Genomic DNA, 12257 nt, shown 5'->3' on the forward strand with positions numbered 1-12257 from the left:
AGCAGCTGAGCACTGCTGGGTACGGGCAGCAATGCTCGTGGGTAAATATGGGCCTTGCAAGATATAGTTGAGTTGCTGGCTCCATCGTAGACTCCTTGCCTGACCTTGGGACTGGAGCACTGTCTGCCTCTGTGTTTAAAAAGTTAAGATAATTTTACTTGTCTGCCTCACAAGGATTTTGTGAGGTTAGAGGCACTGTTTATTGGAGTTAGCTGTAAAGCGATGAAAGCTGTGTAAATACCTATGCTCGTGAAACCTCAGTTACAGCACTATCCATCTTGTCAGAGGAAAGCACACTTAATGCCCATCAGTCCCCACAACATCATGGTACAACTCACACACGTTTCCCCCCTCTCAGAGGTGAAGAAAACCCCAATGGTGACGGAGCTTCAGAGGGGAAACCCGCAGTGAGTGAGCACAGAGCACTTCATAGCATGGGCTTTGCTGTGATTTACAATCTCGTGCTCTGTAAGGAGCCGTAGCTGAGAGCTGCCTTAGTCTGTAAATCTTAGTCTTAGTTGAGCGATGCGGCCAGGGGATGTCGGGGAGAAGTGAAGGCCCCAAGGTGCGTTTGGAGGCAAAGCTGCCCGGGACAGACATGCTCAGGAGCACATGTACATGCCACATGCCGTAAGCACACAGTAAAGAGGTCGCTTAACCAGGGCTTTACAAATATTTTCAAAGTGCTTTACAAACAATTCATTAATAGGTGACATATTTTTGCTAAAGGCACAACCAGCTCAACCAGATTTTATTACAGGTGTAAATAATAGCAAGAGAATTTAAGTGTGAGTTTCATTTCTTTGCTCTTAATCCCTCCTCCTGCTGACACGTTAAAGATCTGCTTGATCATCCAGCCCTTTCCTCCAAAATTCACAAATGTTTCATCCACACTTACTTATTTTACGGGGATTTATACAAATCCAGGAGGTACCTAGCAGTGCTCTATGGGTTTCATGGCCCCAGTGAAAAAACAAACAGTGCTAAAGCTCAGATGTGACCCAGCAGTGCAGTTTAAGCCATTAGGAAGACAAAGTGGCACCTTAGAAAGCCACTTCGTATATTTTTAACCTGAGTGAAGAAGCTGATCACTTTAGGCTGAAGAAAGGGCAGACGTGAAGGGAGGGTTGTGGTACGGTGAGCCTCAACAGATCTGCGAGGGGCTCAGCCCACCCTATTCCCTGGGGAGCCGGACTTCAGGACCCCTGGGACCAGCACCCATGGTGGGGAGGCATGGTGGGAACATTGGGAACAGTGACGACGTCCCCCAGGGGCGGGACGGAAGGAAGGGGGGACCTGTTGTGGGGAGAGAAGGCAAGGCTTCCCTGAGTTTCTGAGGGATGAAGGAATGAAGGATGGGGGGTGCAGGTAGGGGGTTTCCAGGAAGGAAGGGAGTGGGTCCTTGCGAGGAGCGGTGGGATGCAGACGGTGAAAGTGCGCTTTTCGGGGTTGGCGGTGCGGGTCGGCGTTCCCCATGGAGCGAACGCCTCGGTGCCGGATGAGGGGCGCAGGTAGGACCCCTTCCCTGCCGTCCCCTGCCGCGCCGTGCCGCGGGGGCGCTGCGGCGGGGCGGGCTCCCTGGGCGGGGGCGGGGGCGCGGGGCGGGCCGGGCCGGGCGGCGCGTCCCTCCCCTGGGCCGATTCTCGGCGAGGCTGTTTAATAGCGGGGCCGCCCCCGGCCCGCCCCGTTGGAGCCGGCCCGTGCGGCACGGCGCGGCCGGGGCCGGGGCCGGGGCCGGGGCCGCAGCGCGGGCCATGGCGGGGGGCGGCGGGGGGCCGGCCGGCCGCGCCCGGCTGCTGGCCGTGCTGCTGGCGGGGCTGCTCGGCGGGGCGCGGGGCTTCGGCGACGAGGAGGAGCGGCGCTGCGACGCCATCCGCATCGCCATGTGCCAGAACCTGGGATACAATGTCACCAAGATGCCCAACCTGGTGGGGCACGAGCTGCAGGCGGACGCGGAGCTGCAGCTCACCACCTTCACCCCCCTCATCCAGTACGGCTGCTCCAGCCAGCTCCAGGTGGGTCGGGGCTCCGAGGGGACCTGGGTGCGCGGGCGAGGACTGTGTGGTCCCCGGGCCGGCTGCTGTCCCCCAGCATCCCCATCCTCATCCCCATCCCCTCGACTCAGTACAAAACCAACCTGAAAGTCCCGCCTGCTCGCAGTGCCGCTCCTGGCTGGCTGGGGAGAGCACGGCTCACGTTGGGTGGAGGGACAGGGAGCCGGCGGCGTCCCGGCGTTGTCCCGGCTGCCCGCGGCAAGGAGCGCAGCGCGGTGCCCCCCACCCGCGCTCCCGCGGAGGCTGCAGCGGCTCCCAGAGCTTTCCCAGGCTCTGCCCTCTGTCCCGGTCGTGCCCCAGGTGCCGCGCCCGCTTCCACGCGGAACGAGCGGAGCTGGCTGCAGGAAGCTGTGGCGACTTGGGACCCTCCCCCTACCCCCCGGGAACTTCACCGCGGAAATTTCTTTCCCAAGCGAATAGCAAGATCGCTGTCCTCCCCACGGGCATAGATTTCATCAAACAAAACCCAACTTGTTTCATGGGGCAGAGTTCCCGAGTCCGCACGCAATTCCTCTCACGGTGTCGCGTCGCTGAATTGCGATTATTCAAAAGAGGAGAAAACTACAATGTTTTATTACCGTTGTAAATACATGCGTGAACTGATTGTAAAAGAAATACATTCTTCTAGGAGGATCGCGAATCAAAGTAGTTCAACAAATGCCTTTTTTTTTTTCTATTTGTTTCTTAACTGGAATATCCAGACAATGCCCAGAACAAATATATGTATTTGTTTAAGCCACTTTAATTTGTTTTTTCTGCTTTCTTAAATTGCACCCTTGAGCTTCAAGTCTGGCTAAATCCCACTTGCTTCATTGAAACTGATGGGCTAAATTTACATAGAGCTAATCTAGGGAGTAAAACGTTCAGGCTTTGGCTTCGGACCACATTTGAACTGAAGAAGACAACATTGTTATTTTTTTCTCTTTTGTTTTTATTGTTCTTAGTTTATTTGTTTTATGCTGCTTCCTGTTTTTTAAGGCAAAAGACCAAATATTACTGCTAAAAAGTCAAAAAAAGAAAACTTGTTATATATCAACTTGTCTAATTTTCCTTGGACACACTTGTGATTTTTGTTTCTCTCTTCCAGTTCTTCCTGTGTTCAGTCTACGTCCCAATGTGCACAGAGAAGATTAACATCCCCATAGGTCCCTGTGGTGGCATGTGCCTCTCTGTCAAAAGAAGATGTGAACCCGTTTTAAAAGAATTTGGATTTGCCTGGCCAGACAGCCTAAACTGCAGCAAATTCCCACCCCAGAATGATCACAACCACATGTGCATGGAGGGCCCAGGAGATGAAGAGGTTCCCCTTCACAGCAAGACCTCCTTGCAGCCTGGAGAAGAGTGCCACAGCATGGGGTCTAACTCAGATCAGTACATTTGGGTGAAGAGAAGCTTGAACTGTGTCCTGAAATGTGGCTACGATGCTGGTCTCTACAGCAGGTCAGCTAAAGAATTCACAGATATCTGGATGGCTGTGTGGGCCAGTCTTTGCTTCATCTCAACTGCCTTCACAGTCCTGACCTTCCTGATTGATTCATCCAGATTTTCCTACCCGGAGCGCCCAATCATATTTTTGAGCATGTGCTACAATATTTATAGCATTGCTTATATTGTGAGGCTAACTGTGGGCCGGGAAAGGATATCCTGTGATTTTGAAGAGGCAGCAGAACCTGTTCTTATCCAAGAAGGTCTTAAGAACACAGGATGTGCTATAATTTTCTTGCTGATGTACTTTTTCGGGATGGCTAGCTCCATCTGGTGGGTTATTCTGACACTGACGTGGTTTCTGGCTGCGGGACTCAAGTGGGGCCACGAAGCTATTGAAATGCACAGCTCGTATTTCCACATTGCAGCCTGGGCTATCCCGGCGGTGAAGACCATCGTCATTTTAATTATGAGACTAGTAGATGCAGATGAGCTCACCGGCCTTTGCTATGTTGGGAACCAGAACCTGGATGCGCTGACAGGCTTTGTCGTCGCTCCGCTTTTTACCTACCTGGTCATTGGGACTTTATTCATTGCAGCGGGACTCGTGGCCTTATTTAAAATCAGGTCTAATCTCCAGAAAGATGGAACTAAAACTGACAAACTGGAAAGACTAATGGTCAAAATTGGTGTTTTTTCAGTGCTGTACACTGTCCCAGCAACATGTGTCATCGCCTGTTATTTCTATGAAATCTCCAACTGGGCCATTTTCCGCTATTCAGCGGATGATTCCAATATGGCAGTGGAGATGCTCAAAATTTTCATGTCCCTTCTGGTGGGTATTACATCAGGTATGTGGATCTGGTCAGCCAAAACTCTGCACACGTGGCAGAAGTGCTCGAACAGACTGGTGAACTCAGGGAAAGTGAAACGGGAGAAGAGAGGAGATGGTTGGGTGAAACCCGGAAAAGGGAATGAGACTGTGGTCTGAGAAAAAGACGACACCCCAATGGTCTGACTGCTCTCCTGTGAAGGACTGATGGTGTGTAAGCATTGCCATGTAAATTTTGGGAATAGAATAGGGAGACGGTTACACAACCTTTCTCTGGGGGATTAAAAAAAAAAAAAAGCCTTAAAGAATAAACAGCAAAAAGATCATGCTGCAGATACAATAGCCATAAACCATGCTGCCCAAAATAGGAGAGCCCAGGGAGGCTTTAAAAGCTGTGAAATACACAAACGTGTTATCTTCCTTTTTTTTTTTTTTTTTTTTTTTTTTCATTTTTTAAAGCAGGATGCAATTACTGAAGTCTTGAAGTCTTTAGAAGCTGAGGGGCTGTAGCCCACAGCTGTAGGATGATGTTTTTCTTTCATCGTCTTATAGCTGATGGAGGAAAGGCAGTCCAGGGCCAAATTCTGGGCTTATTTAGTGTCCAGTTACCAGAAGGTGGAGTACCCAGGACCTCAGTTAGATGTCTTCTTTCCTAGTTCAGCATCGAGAAGGAAGCATTTGATGAGGATTATGTCTTTATACCCTGGGGAATTCTGTTGTTCCCATACACTGCACAAGTCAGCCAAGGATCAGTCCTCCAACAAATAGCAAGTGGGCTTTCAGGTCTGAGCTTTACCCATGATGAGTAGGATTTAGTGAGGTATTAGTAAGGATTATTCTTGAAGTCATCTGATGGCCTAATAATAATTTCAACTCATTTTTTTTTTTTACCATTTGTAACCTGGTCTGAATTGAGTGTTGATTCTGCCACATGGGAATTTGGACCTCCCTGCATCCCTTCACACTTGATTTATTCTGTGATTTTATGAATATTTCTAATTTTTTAAAAGCTTTACTCAAGGCCAATGTCAGATGTAGAGGACTCAGCAGAAAGTGAGAAACTGTGTATGATCTTCTACATCAATTATTATTATCCATCTGCCTCCATTCCTGTCCCTTCAGGTGCTCCTGCTATTTCCAGAAGACTACTTTATTCTGCTGCATTTAATAACTTTAAATAAAGTCTTAAAATATAGTGTTCCTTCCTCAAGGAAAGAGAAAAAAGGAGTTGAGGGTACCTTTAAACAATACCAGTTTTCTCCAAGTAAACTTACCTGTCTCTTTGGAGACCCATTGCATAAAGCAATTAAGTCTTAATATATTTTGTTCAGTGTGATGGTATCTCTGCAGACACCAGTCTGAGGAGAATCAAAATGTTAAGTTCCTTGGCAACCTCATGTTCACACAGATCAGTTGTATAATTATGTGTGTCAGTTCCAATTAAAAGAACATTCTCAGCCCATGACATTGCAGTACAGCTGACTGCCTCACAATGATGCTTCAGTTGCTCACTGGTGGCTATGGAGAGGGTTTTTTTTAATGTATATTTACACACAGAATGTGAGCAGGCATTCAGTCCTCAGGAACAACAAAGACCTTTCCAGTTTTTGTAAAGGGATCCAACTTCTTGGTGAATAATGTTGTTTCAAAGCAACTGTTGAGTTTTCTTATCCTCTTGTTTGAGGAGGCATCAGCTTGTTCTTATTGGGAGATTGAACCTAGTGTCAGGGGCTTGTTTGGCTAATAAGAAAGATGATACAAATAGAAATACCCCAGAAGCACTTAAGAGAACACTCTTCTGATGTTCTATCCCTTTGAAAGACCTTTGGTTTTATGTGTGTGCTCTAAAGTTTTACTTCATTTCTTTGTGTGAACCTGATCTGCTGCAGAGCATTCCCTCTGGTGTCCCAACTCACACGACCTTCAAGGGCAGCTGAGAACAGATGCTGCTTTATTAAAGTACTTGCTTTTCACACAGGTGTCCATGTGCTTCCCAAACCACAGTTCACTCCAGCTCTGGAAATGAACACTAATATGTCCAAGCATGTATTGTTTCAGTGTCAGTGTCAAAACATGTGCTAGAGCACTTCTTTTTTTAAACTAAAACCCAAACCCTAACGGCTGAGCTCCCTCTCCAGCAGCACAAGTGACAACTTGACACATTCTACTCAAGACTCATAAGCGTTGTCTTGGTCAACGCCCCATTCCAGCCAGGCCTTTTCATCCTCTCCATAAAGTCTCTCGCTATTAGTGTTGTGTTTGGGTCTGGTTATGCCTTTGTGGACAAGGAGTTCTGCAAGTATGAGATCTTCAGGTGGCTGAGCTTCTCCATCGTGCAGTCTTCGTGCTGGTGCAGCAAGGAATGTAAAAGCAGCTATATGTTGGCTTTCAAAGAGGGAGGATGCAGTATGAGTCTTTTTTGGTAAAGTGGTATTGGGCTGTGTCAAGGTGTCATGTTCACTCAAGTGTTCCTCACTCTGAAACACTTTGGATACTTTCCTGGCTGATATGACCCGTGTTTGACCAGACTGATTCAATAAATGAAGTTTTTAACCACGTTATTTATACAGAAGTGAATGTTAAGTAGTACCTTGTTGTCAAATCCTTGCATCTCTGCCTGTGACCCTGTGAACTGTGACAGAGGGATGCCCCTGGTATTGTGAGATGATGTGAGTTGGATGAGGATGGCACTGTGTAGCCCTATGAGGGACCTGGGGGGACATCCCATTTAAAGCATGCGAGCGACTCAAATGCGATGGGAAGGAGGTGGGCTGGGGGGAGACACCAGCTGCTATTCCTGAAGAAACATCTTCCCCCAGCAGTTGGGGGCAAGCTGTACTGACCCAAAGTGAAATTAGTTGTTGCAGCAATTAAACCATTCCATAAATGCGTTCATCCATGTGCATTTACCTTGCTCCACTTTATGTCTGTATGAGTGGGAAGTCACAGCAGCTAGCCTAAAAACTGGTGGTTATAGGGTAGGTACCAGCAACTCTTGGGTTCTCTTATCTCAGCGTTGTTATGAATTTGAAGCCAAACCCAGTGTGACTAATCCTATCTTGGAAACGCAGTTGCTGTGGTTATACAACTAGAAACTTTACAGGCGTTTCCTTGCATTACGCAGTCCCCGCTCCCATCTCCCCCCTCAGCATGTGCTCTTCTCACTGCAGGTTCTGGAAGTGTCTACCTGAGAGGTACAAGCTTAGCTCTTACATTAAACAGACATGTTAGTTCCTTTTTCTGAATTTTAAGGAAATGGACACTGATTATTTTGGGGTGTACAAAAAATATATCTACTTCAATGTATGTACTGTAAATTTCTAATTTATCACTGTAAAAAAAACCCCAAAGCAAATTTGCTATTTAATTTTTATATAAAAATAAAACTTTAACCTCTGTGGATAACTAAAGAATTCCTGGCAGCCCTCACGTTTTTGGTAAGTTTGTTTCTTAAGTTAGCTTCAGCATTTTTTTGGAAGTGCTTTTTTCCCCTGAAGGAAGAAGGGCTGAAATGCTCACGCTGGAATGAAATGATGCTTTGAATGGGTTAATCCAGCATGATTTGGATCTAAATGTGCAATGTGAGGAATAAGAGAACAAGACATCATTGGGCAACAGTGAAAATATGTTCATGCTTCTGCACATGGTGTGGACAGAAACCCTTTCAAAGACAGTGCACGTGTCCCAGGTTCTGGCTGGTGATGCACCTGGAACTTTAGGCTTGTCTGAGTATGTCCCTGGATCCCAATAGGATAGCAAGATGAAAGCATAGCCATCTGCTGCTCTAGCACTGCTGTGATGTGGCTCTTGAAAAGAGCAGCACCTCCTCTAAGGCTCCCTTTTGTTTCAGGTATTATGGAATATGTGCATCCAGAGATGCACTGAGCATTCAAATTCAAGGTATATGGTACAGGAGGGCAGTGTCACCACCTGCCTGTTCCATATATATATATCAGAAATATTAGTAGCTTTTGGAAGGGGCAAATTTTAATCTTAGTAATGTACTTGAAATGAGTTCGCTCCTATGGGCGATTTCAGTGATTTCAGCCATTCAGAGAACAGTTTCAATGGAATGTTTACATTTTCTAGCAATGGTTTTCTAAAAAATAAGTTTATTATTGCTCCGCTTTTCATTGCTTTTTTTCATTTCTGTTCACAGTTGGGATGTATGGTGACAGCAAGGAGTTCATTTTTGTGTGCATCCCTCACCAGTTTCTCTGACACTGATTGGACAGTTTGCAATATTAGTCATCTAACCCACTTAATCATCTCCATCATGAAACATTCTGTGTGTGCGATAACTTAATTAGCACAATGTTATTCTAATAAGAACCTAAATCAGACTAGAGTGGATAATAGCGAGGGTGTGCTATAAAGAAGACAGTAGGAAATATCACCTGTGCATCTGTAGCTAATCAAGTTTTGGAGAGCAGCACCTAAAACTGGTAATTGTGAGTGATTTGCTCATGCCTTTTGCAGCTCATCATTGTAATGTTCTCAGGTTGGTGATTAATGAGATCTCTGAAACTTATCGTAAGGAATCTTTAATAAAGCTACTGTTAACTGTAGCAAACATAAAAGAGCTTCTGGGAAAGGGAGCAGGATCTCCCTCTTGTTCACACCACGAGAGAATCTCAGGTGTGGCATACCAGACAGTGTTGGCTGCTCCAGGTCTCTTATGGCTGCTTGCCTTTACACATGTCCTTCACAGAAGGGGTCTCCAAGCATCACCTATGAAGTGACAGGAGATTTCTGGAGTGGCTCTGAATGGTGAACAACCTCCTCAAACCACTGGGATGACAAATCAGCCCAGGTTTACCTATTGGGGGGAGTATGTATTTGCATACAAAACTAAAAAAATTAGCCTTTATAAGGCCTTTCTGTGGTTGTTTTGCTATTTAGCCTTGGCTTTTTTGATTGGTTGGTTTTGTCTTTTTTTTTTTTTTTTTTAAATCTATCTTTTAAAGAAGGCAAATATTAGGGAGTTTATAGCAAAGGAGACCAGACTTGTGCTGCCAGAAATCAGGAGCAGCCTAAGCTCCAGTAATGTGAAAACATGGAGTCATGAGACCTTGGCTTCAGTGGTGGAGTTTCCACCACACCTCCTCTGTCCTCAGCCGCTCATTCCCATAATGGCACTGCATTTCAGCTCCTTCACTTTGCCAGTACAATGACTTGTGTGGTGCTGCAAAGCAGATCAGCAAGAAGATCCGGGATAAAAATAAACACCAAAGGTTTTTGCTTTGTTTTATGATGGAGGTTTAGTTTTAACTTGGATCATGTCAGGGGTCTTGTGGCAGACACACCTAGGGCTGTACTGTTGCAAGTGAGGCATCAGGATTTGCAGGGGGAGCAGTGGTCTGGCCTACACTGCTTTGAGTCCTGCAGGCATTATCCTATGGAGCTGCTCCTCAAGCCCTCTTGCACCATAATCCCCATCAGGCCAGAGCTGTGTCTACCTGCAAGGTTGTAGGAATGGAAGAGAGAGAAGTGACAACTACCTGACCACTTCCAGCTTCCCCAGCCTCGGCTAAAATAACAAAGCCTTCAGTAGGGCTGTTGGTAACTCCCTAAGTGTGACTCTTTAACTGGGATGACTGAGTCCAGCTTTGAACTGCTCACCTATAGGTGAATGCCCTCACAGCAGCCCCATAGCAGCTGTGTCACACTGATACTCCACAGTGCCCTTTTCGACACACTCAGACTAATTGGCTCATAATATAGGCCAGGAGTTTGCAGCCTCTTTCTCAGCCTAGGATGGTTCCAATATTAATGTAGCATGAGTGCAAAGCAAAGCATCTCTTCGTGTTTGCAAAGCCAACACTGACTGCAACAGAAATGAGGTAGAGCACAGTCCAGGCTGGAGCTGCATCCTGCCGTCTTGCTGCACCTCTCCAAGAGGAATGGAAGAGAGGATGGGTGCAGGCCAGGCAGCTCCCATCTGATGCTAAGCTGGTACAATGGATCTTGTATCACTTCTATTTCTTGCAGCTGGGAAATGATTTCTGGCCAGAGGTCCTGCACATCCTGGCAGACTCCAGCTGTTGTAACAGCTTTGTGTTGTTAGCAACCAGATGTTTTGTTTTATGCTCTGGAAATAGCCTACCAAACAGTCATCACGGGGCTGAAAGAGCACAAAGGTGGCTGAGAGGGCAGTGGCAGCAAATGAGGACTCACATACTAAGGTATCACTCAGAAACTGTTCTTCTCTTTTCCTAGCTTTGGGGGGAGCAGGGAACTCCTATGTGCCAGATATTAGGTACTATACCAGAGGAAACAGGTTAAATTCCAAAGGCAAGTATTATTGTACACAAAGTTTACTGTAATTTGTAACTTTGATTTTTTTAGTGTGTTTTCTTGCCAGAAGCAAAAATGCTTATTAATTAGACCAACTTCAGAGTGCTCAGGGAAGGGAGATTTTAATTTTGTCCATTTTTAAATCAGTGGTTTAAAACATAAAAAAAAAACAAACCAAAAACAAACAAAAAAACCCCCAACCAAACCAAATACCCCGAACAATTACCCATGGCTTGTTGATACACTGGCAATATAAATATCTTCATTTCATATTTCCATCAGCATTTAGCTAGTTTCCTGTCTGGTTCTTTCATTTCCTGAGTTTATTCTGAGAAAGGGAAAAACATCCTTTCTGCAAAATAGGTGCAATCATTCGGCAATCTGCTTCTGCTTCTACAATATTAAGTTTTAAAATACTCTTATGCAGAGAAACAGCCTGACAGTAAATGTCTTAATGGATTAAGTGTTTTCTTCCGAAGCAACTCAGAGACGCTCTCACTCAGTTATGTGGTAACGGATGATAAAAGGGGTGCCATGGAAAAGCAGCAATTAGGTCTTTTCAGGGATTTTTCTTGCATTTTAAAGTCTTTTGCTTTGCAGCAAGGAATGGCTGACATCTAGTGGCAGCTGCACCCTGGCCCCAGCTGCTCGATGCCGCTCACAACCCTGCTCCCCTTGTGTTCTGCCATTCCTGGACGGATTTGATTTTCGATTTGATTTTCGTAGCACTGAGAGGCTGGGGCATAAAGTGGGAGCAGCTACCGGAGTGGGGCTCCTCACCTCTGCCTGCTCCCTAGCCCTGCCAGGCTGTACTCCGACTCCCGCTGCATTCTCCTGGGAGGGCTGGTTGTCTCCTTGGTAAAATCAACACCACCATAGACTTTCATAGAATCATAGAACTGTTTGGGTTGGAAGGAACCTTTAAAGGTCATTAGTCCAACACGCCTGCAATGAGCAGGGACAGCTTCAACTAGGTCAGGTTGCTCAGAACTGTGTCCAACCTGGCCTTGACTGTTTCCAGGGATGGGGCATCCACCCCCTCTCTGAACAGACTGTGCCAATGCCTTACCACCCTGGCTTTCTTCCTGGCTCCTGATATTGAACCCCTTACTCAGGTGTTCAGGGGCAATGGTGTACAGGAACAGGAGGACCACCCACCCCTCCCTCCATCAAAGCTCCAAAACAGCCCATGGAAAAGTGAGGGCAAAGCAGGGCAGGTACCTGAGCTGCTGGTGGTGAAGGCTTTGTCCAGCAGCACATCTACCAGCTCTGGGCTATACAGGATGGTTTGTACTAAGTGCATTAGCTAAGGAAATCACAAGCTCACCCTCTGTTTAATAAATTGAAAGAGATTAGATTAAATATTAGGGAGAAATTCTTTACTGTGAGGCACAGTAACATGGTGAGGCACTGGAACATGTTGCTCAGAGAAGCTGTGGAAGTGTTCAAGGCCAGGCTGGATGGGGCTTTGAGCAACCTGGTCTAGTGGAAGGTGTCCCTGCCTATGGCTGGGGGAGTGGAACAAGATGATCTTTAAGGTCCCTTCCAACCCAAACCGTTCTATGATTCTATGATTCTCCTAATCTCTCCTTCTCTCTCAGCCCTGAGATCAAGACTGACGTGGTTACTGGAGGGCTGATAACAGTGCT

At 46.5% G+C, this 12257-nt stretch overlaps 1 protein-coding gene across 1 annotated transcript; it reads left to right on the forward strand.

Moving 5' to 3' along the window:
• The first annotated feature begins 1766 nt into the window (after nt 1-1766).
• FZD4 (frizzled class receptor 4) lies at nt 1767-4632 on the forward strand. Its single transcript, XM_051779281.1, has 2 exons — nt 1767-2015; nt 3142-4632. The coding sequence occupies exons 1-2, from the start codon at nt 1884-1886 to the stop codon at nt 4468-4470; spliced, it is 1461 nt and encodes a 486-aa protein (XP_051635241.1). The 5' UTR covers nt 1767-1883; the 3' UTR covers nt 4471-4632.
• The last annotated feature ends 7625 nt before the right edge of the window (nt 4633-12257 follow it).

This window comes from Manacus candei, unplaced genomic scaffold (genome assembly GCF_025592945.1).
Source record: "Manacus candei isolate 608988 ecotype Guabito, Panama unplaced genomic scaffold, ASM2559294v1 h1tg000014l, whole genome shotgun sequence".
In the NCBI taxonomy this organism is placed as follows: Eukaryota; Metazoa; Chordata; class Aves; order Passeriformes; family Pipridae; genus Manacus; species Manacus candei.

Excerpts from the sequence above, each read along its gene's own strand:
- FZD4 (XM_051779281.1), top strand. The coding sequence starts at position 1,884 with ATGTGCCAGAACCTGGGATACAATGTCACCAAGATGCCCAACCTGGTG. Across the intron at positions 2,016-3,141 it reads GCTGCTCCAGCCAGCTCCAG|TTCTTCCTGTGTTCAGTCTA; the intron begins GTGGGTCGGGGC and ends TCTCTCTTCCAG.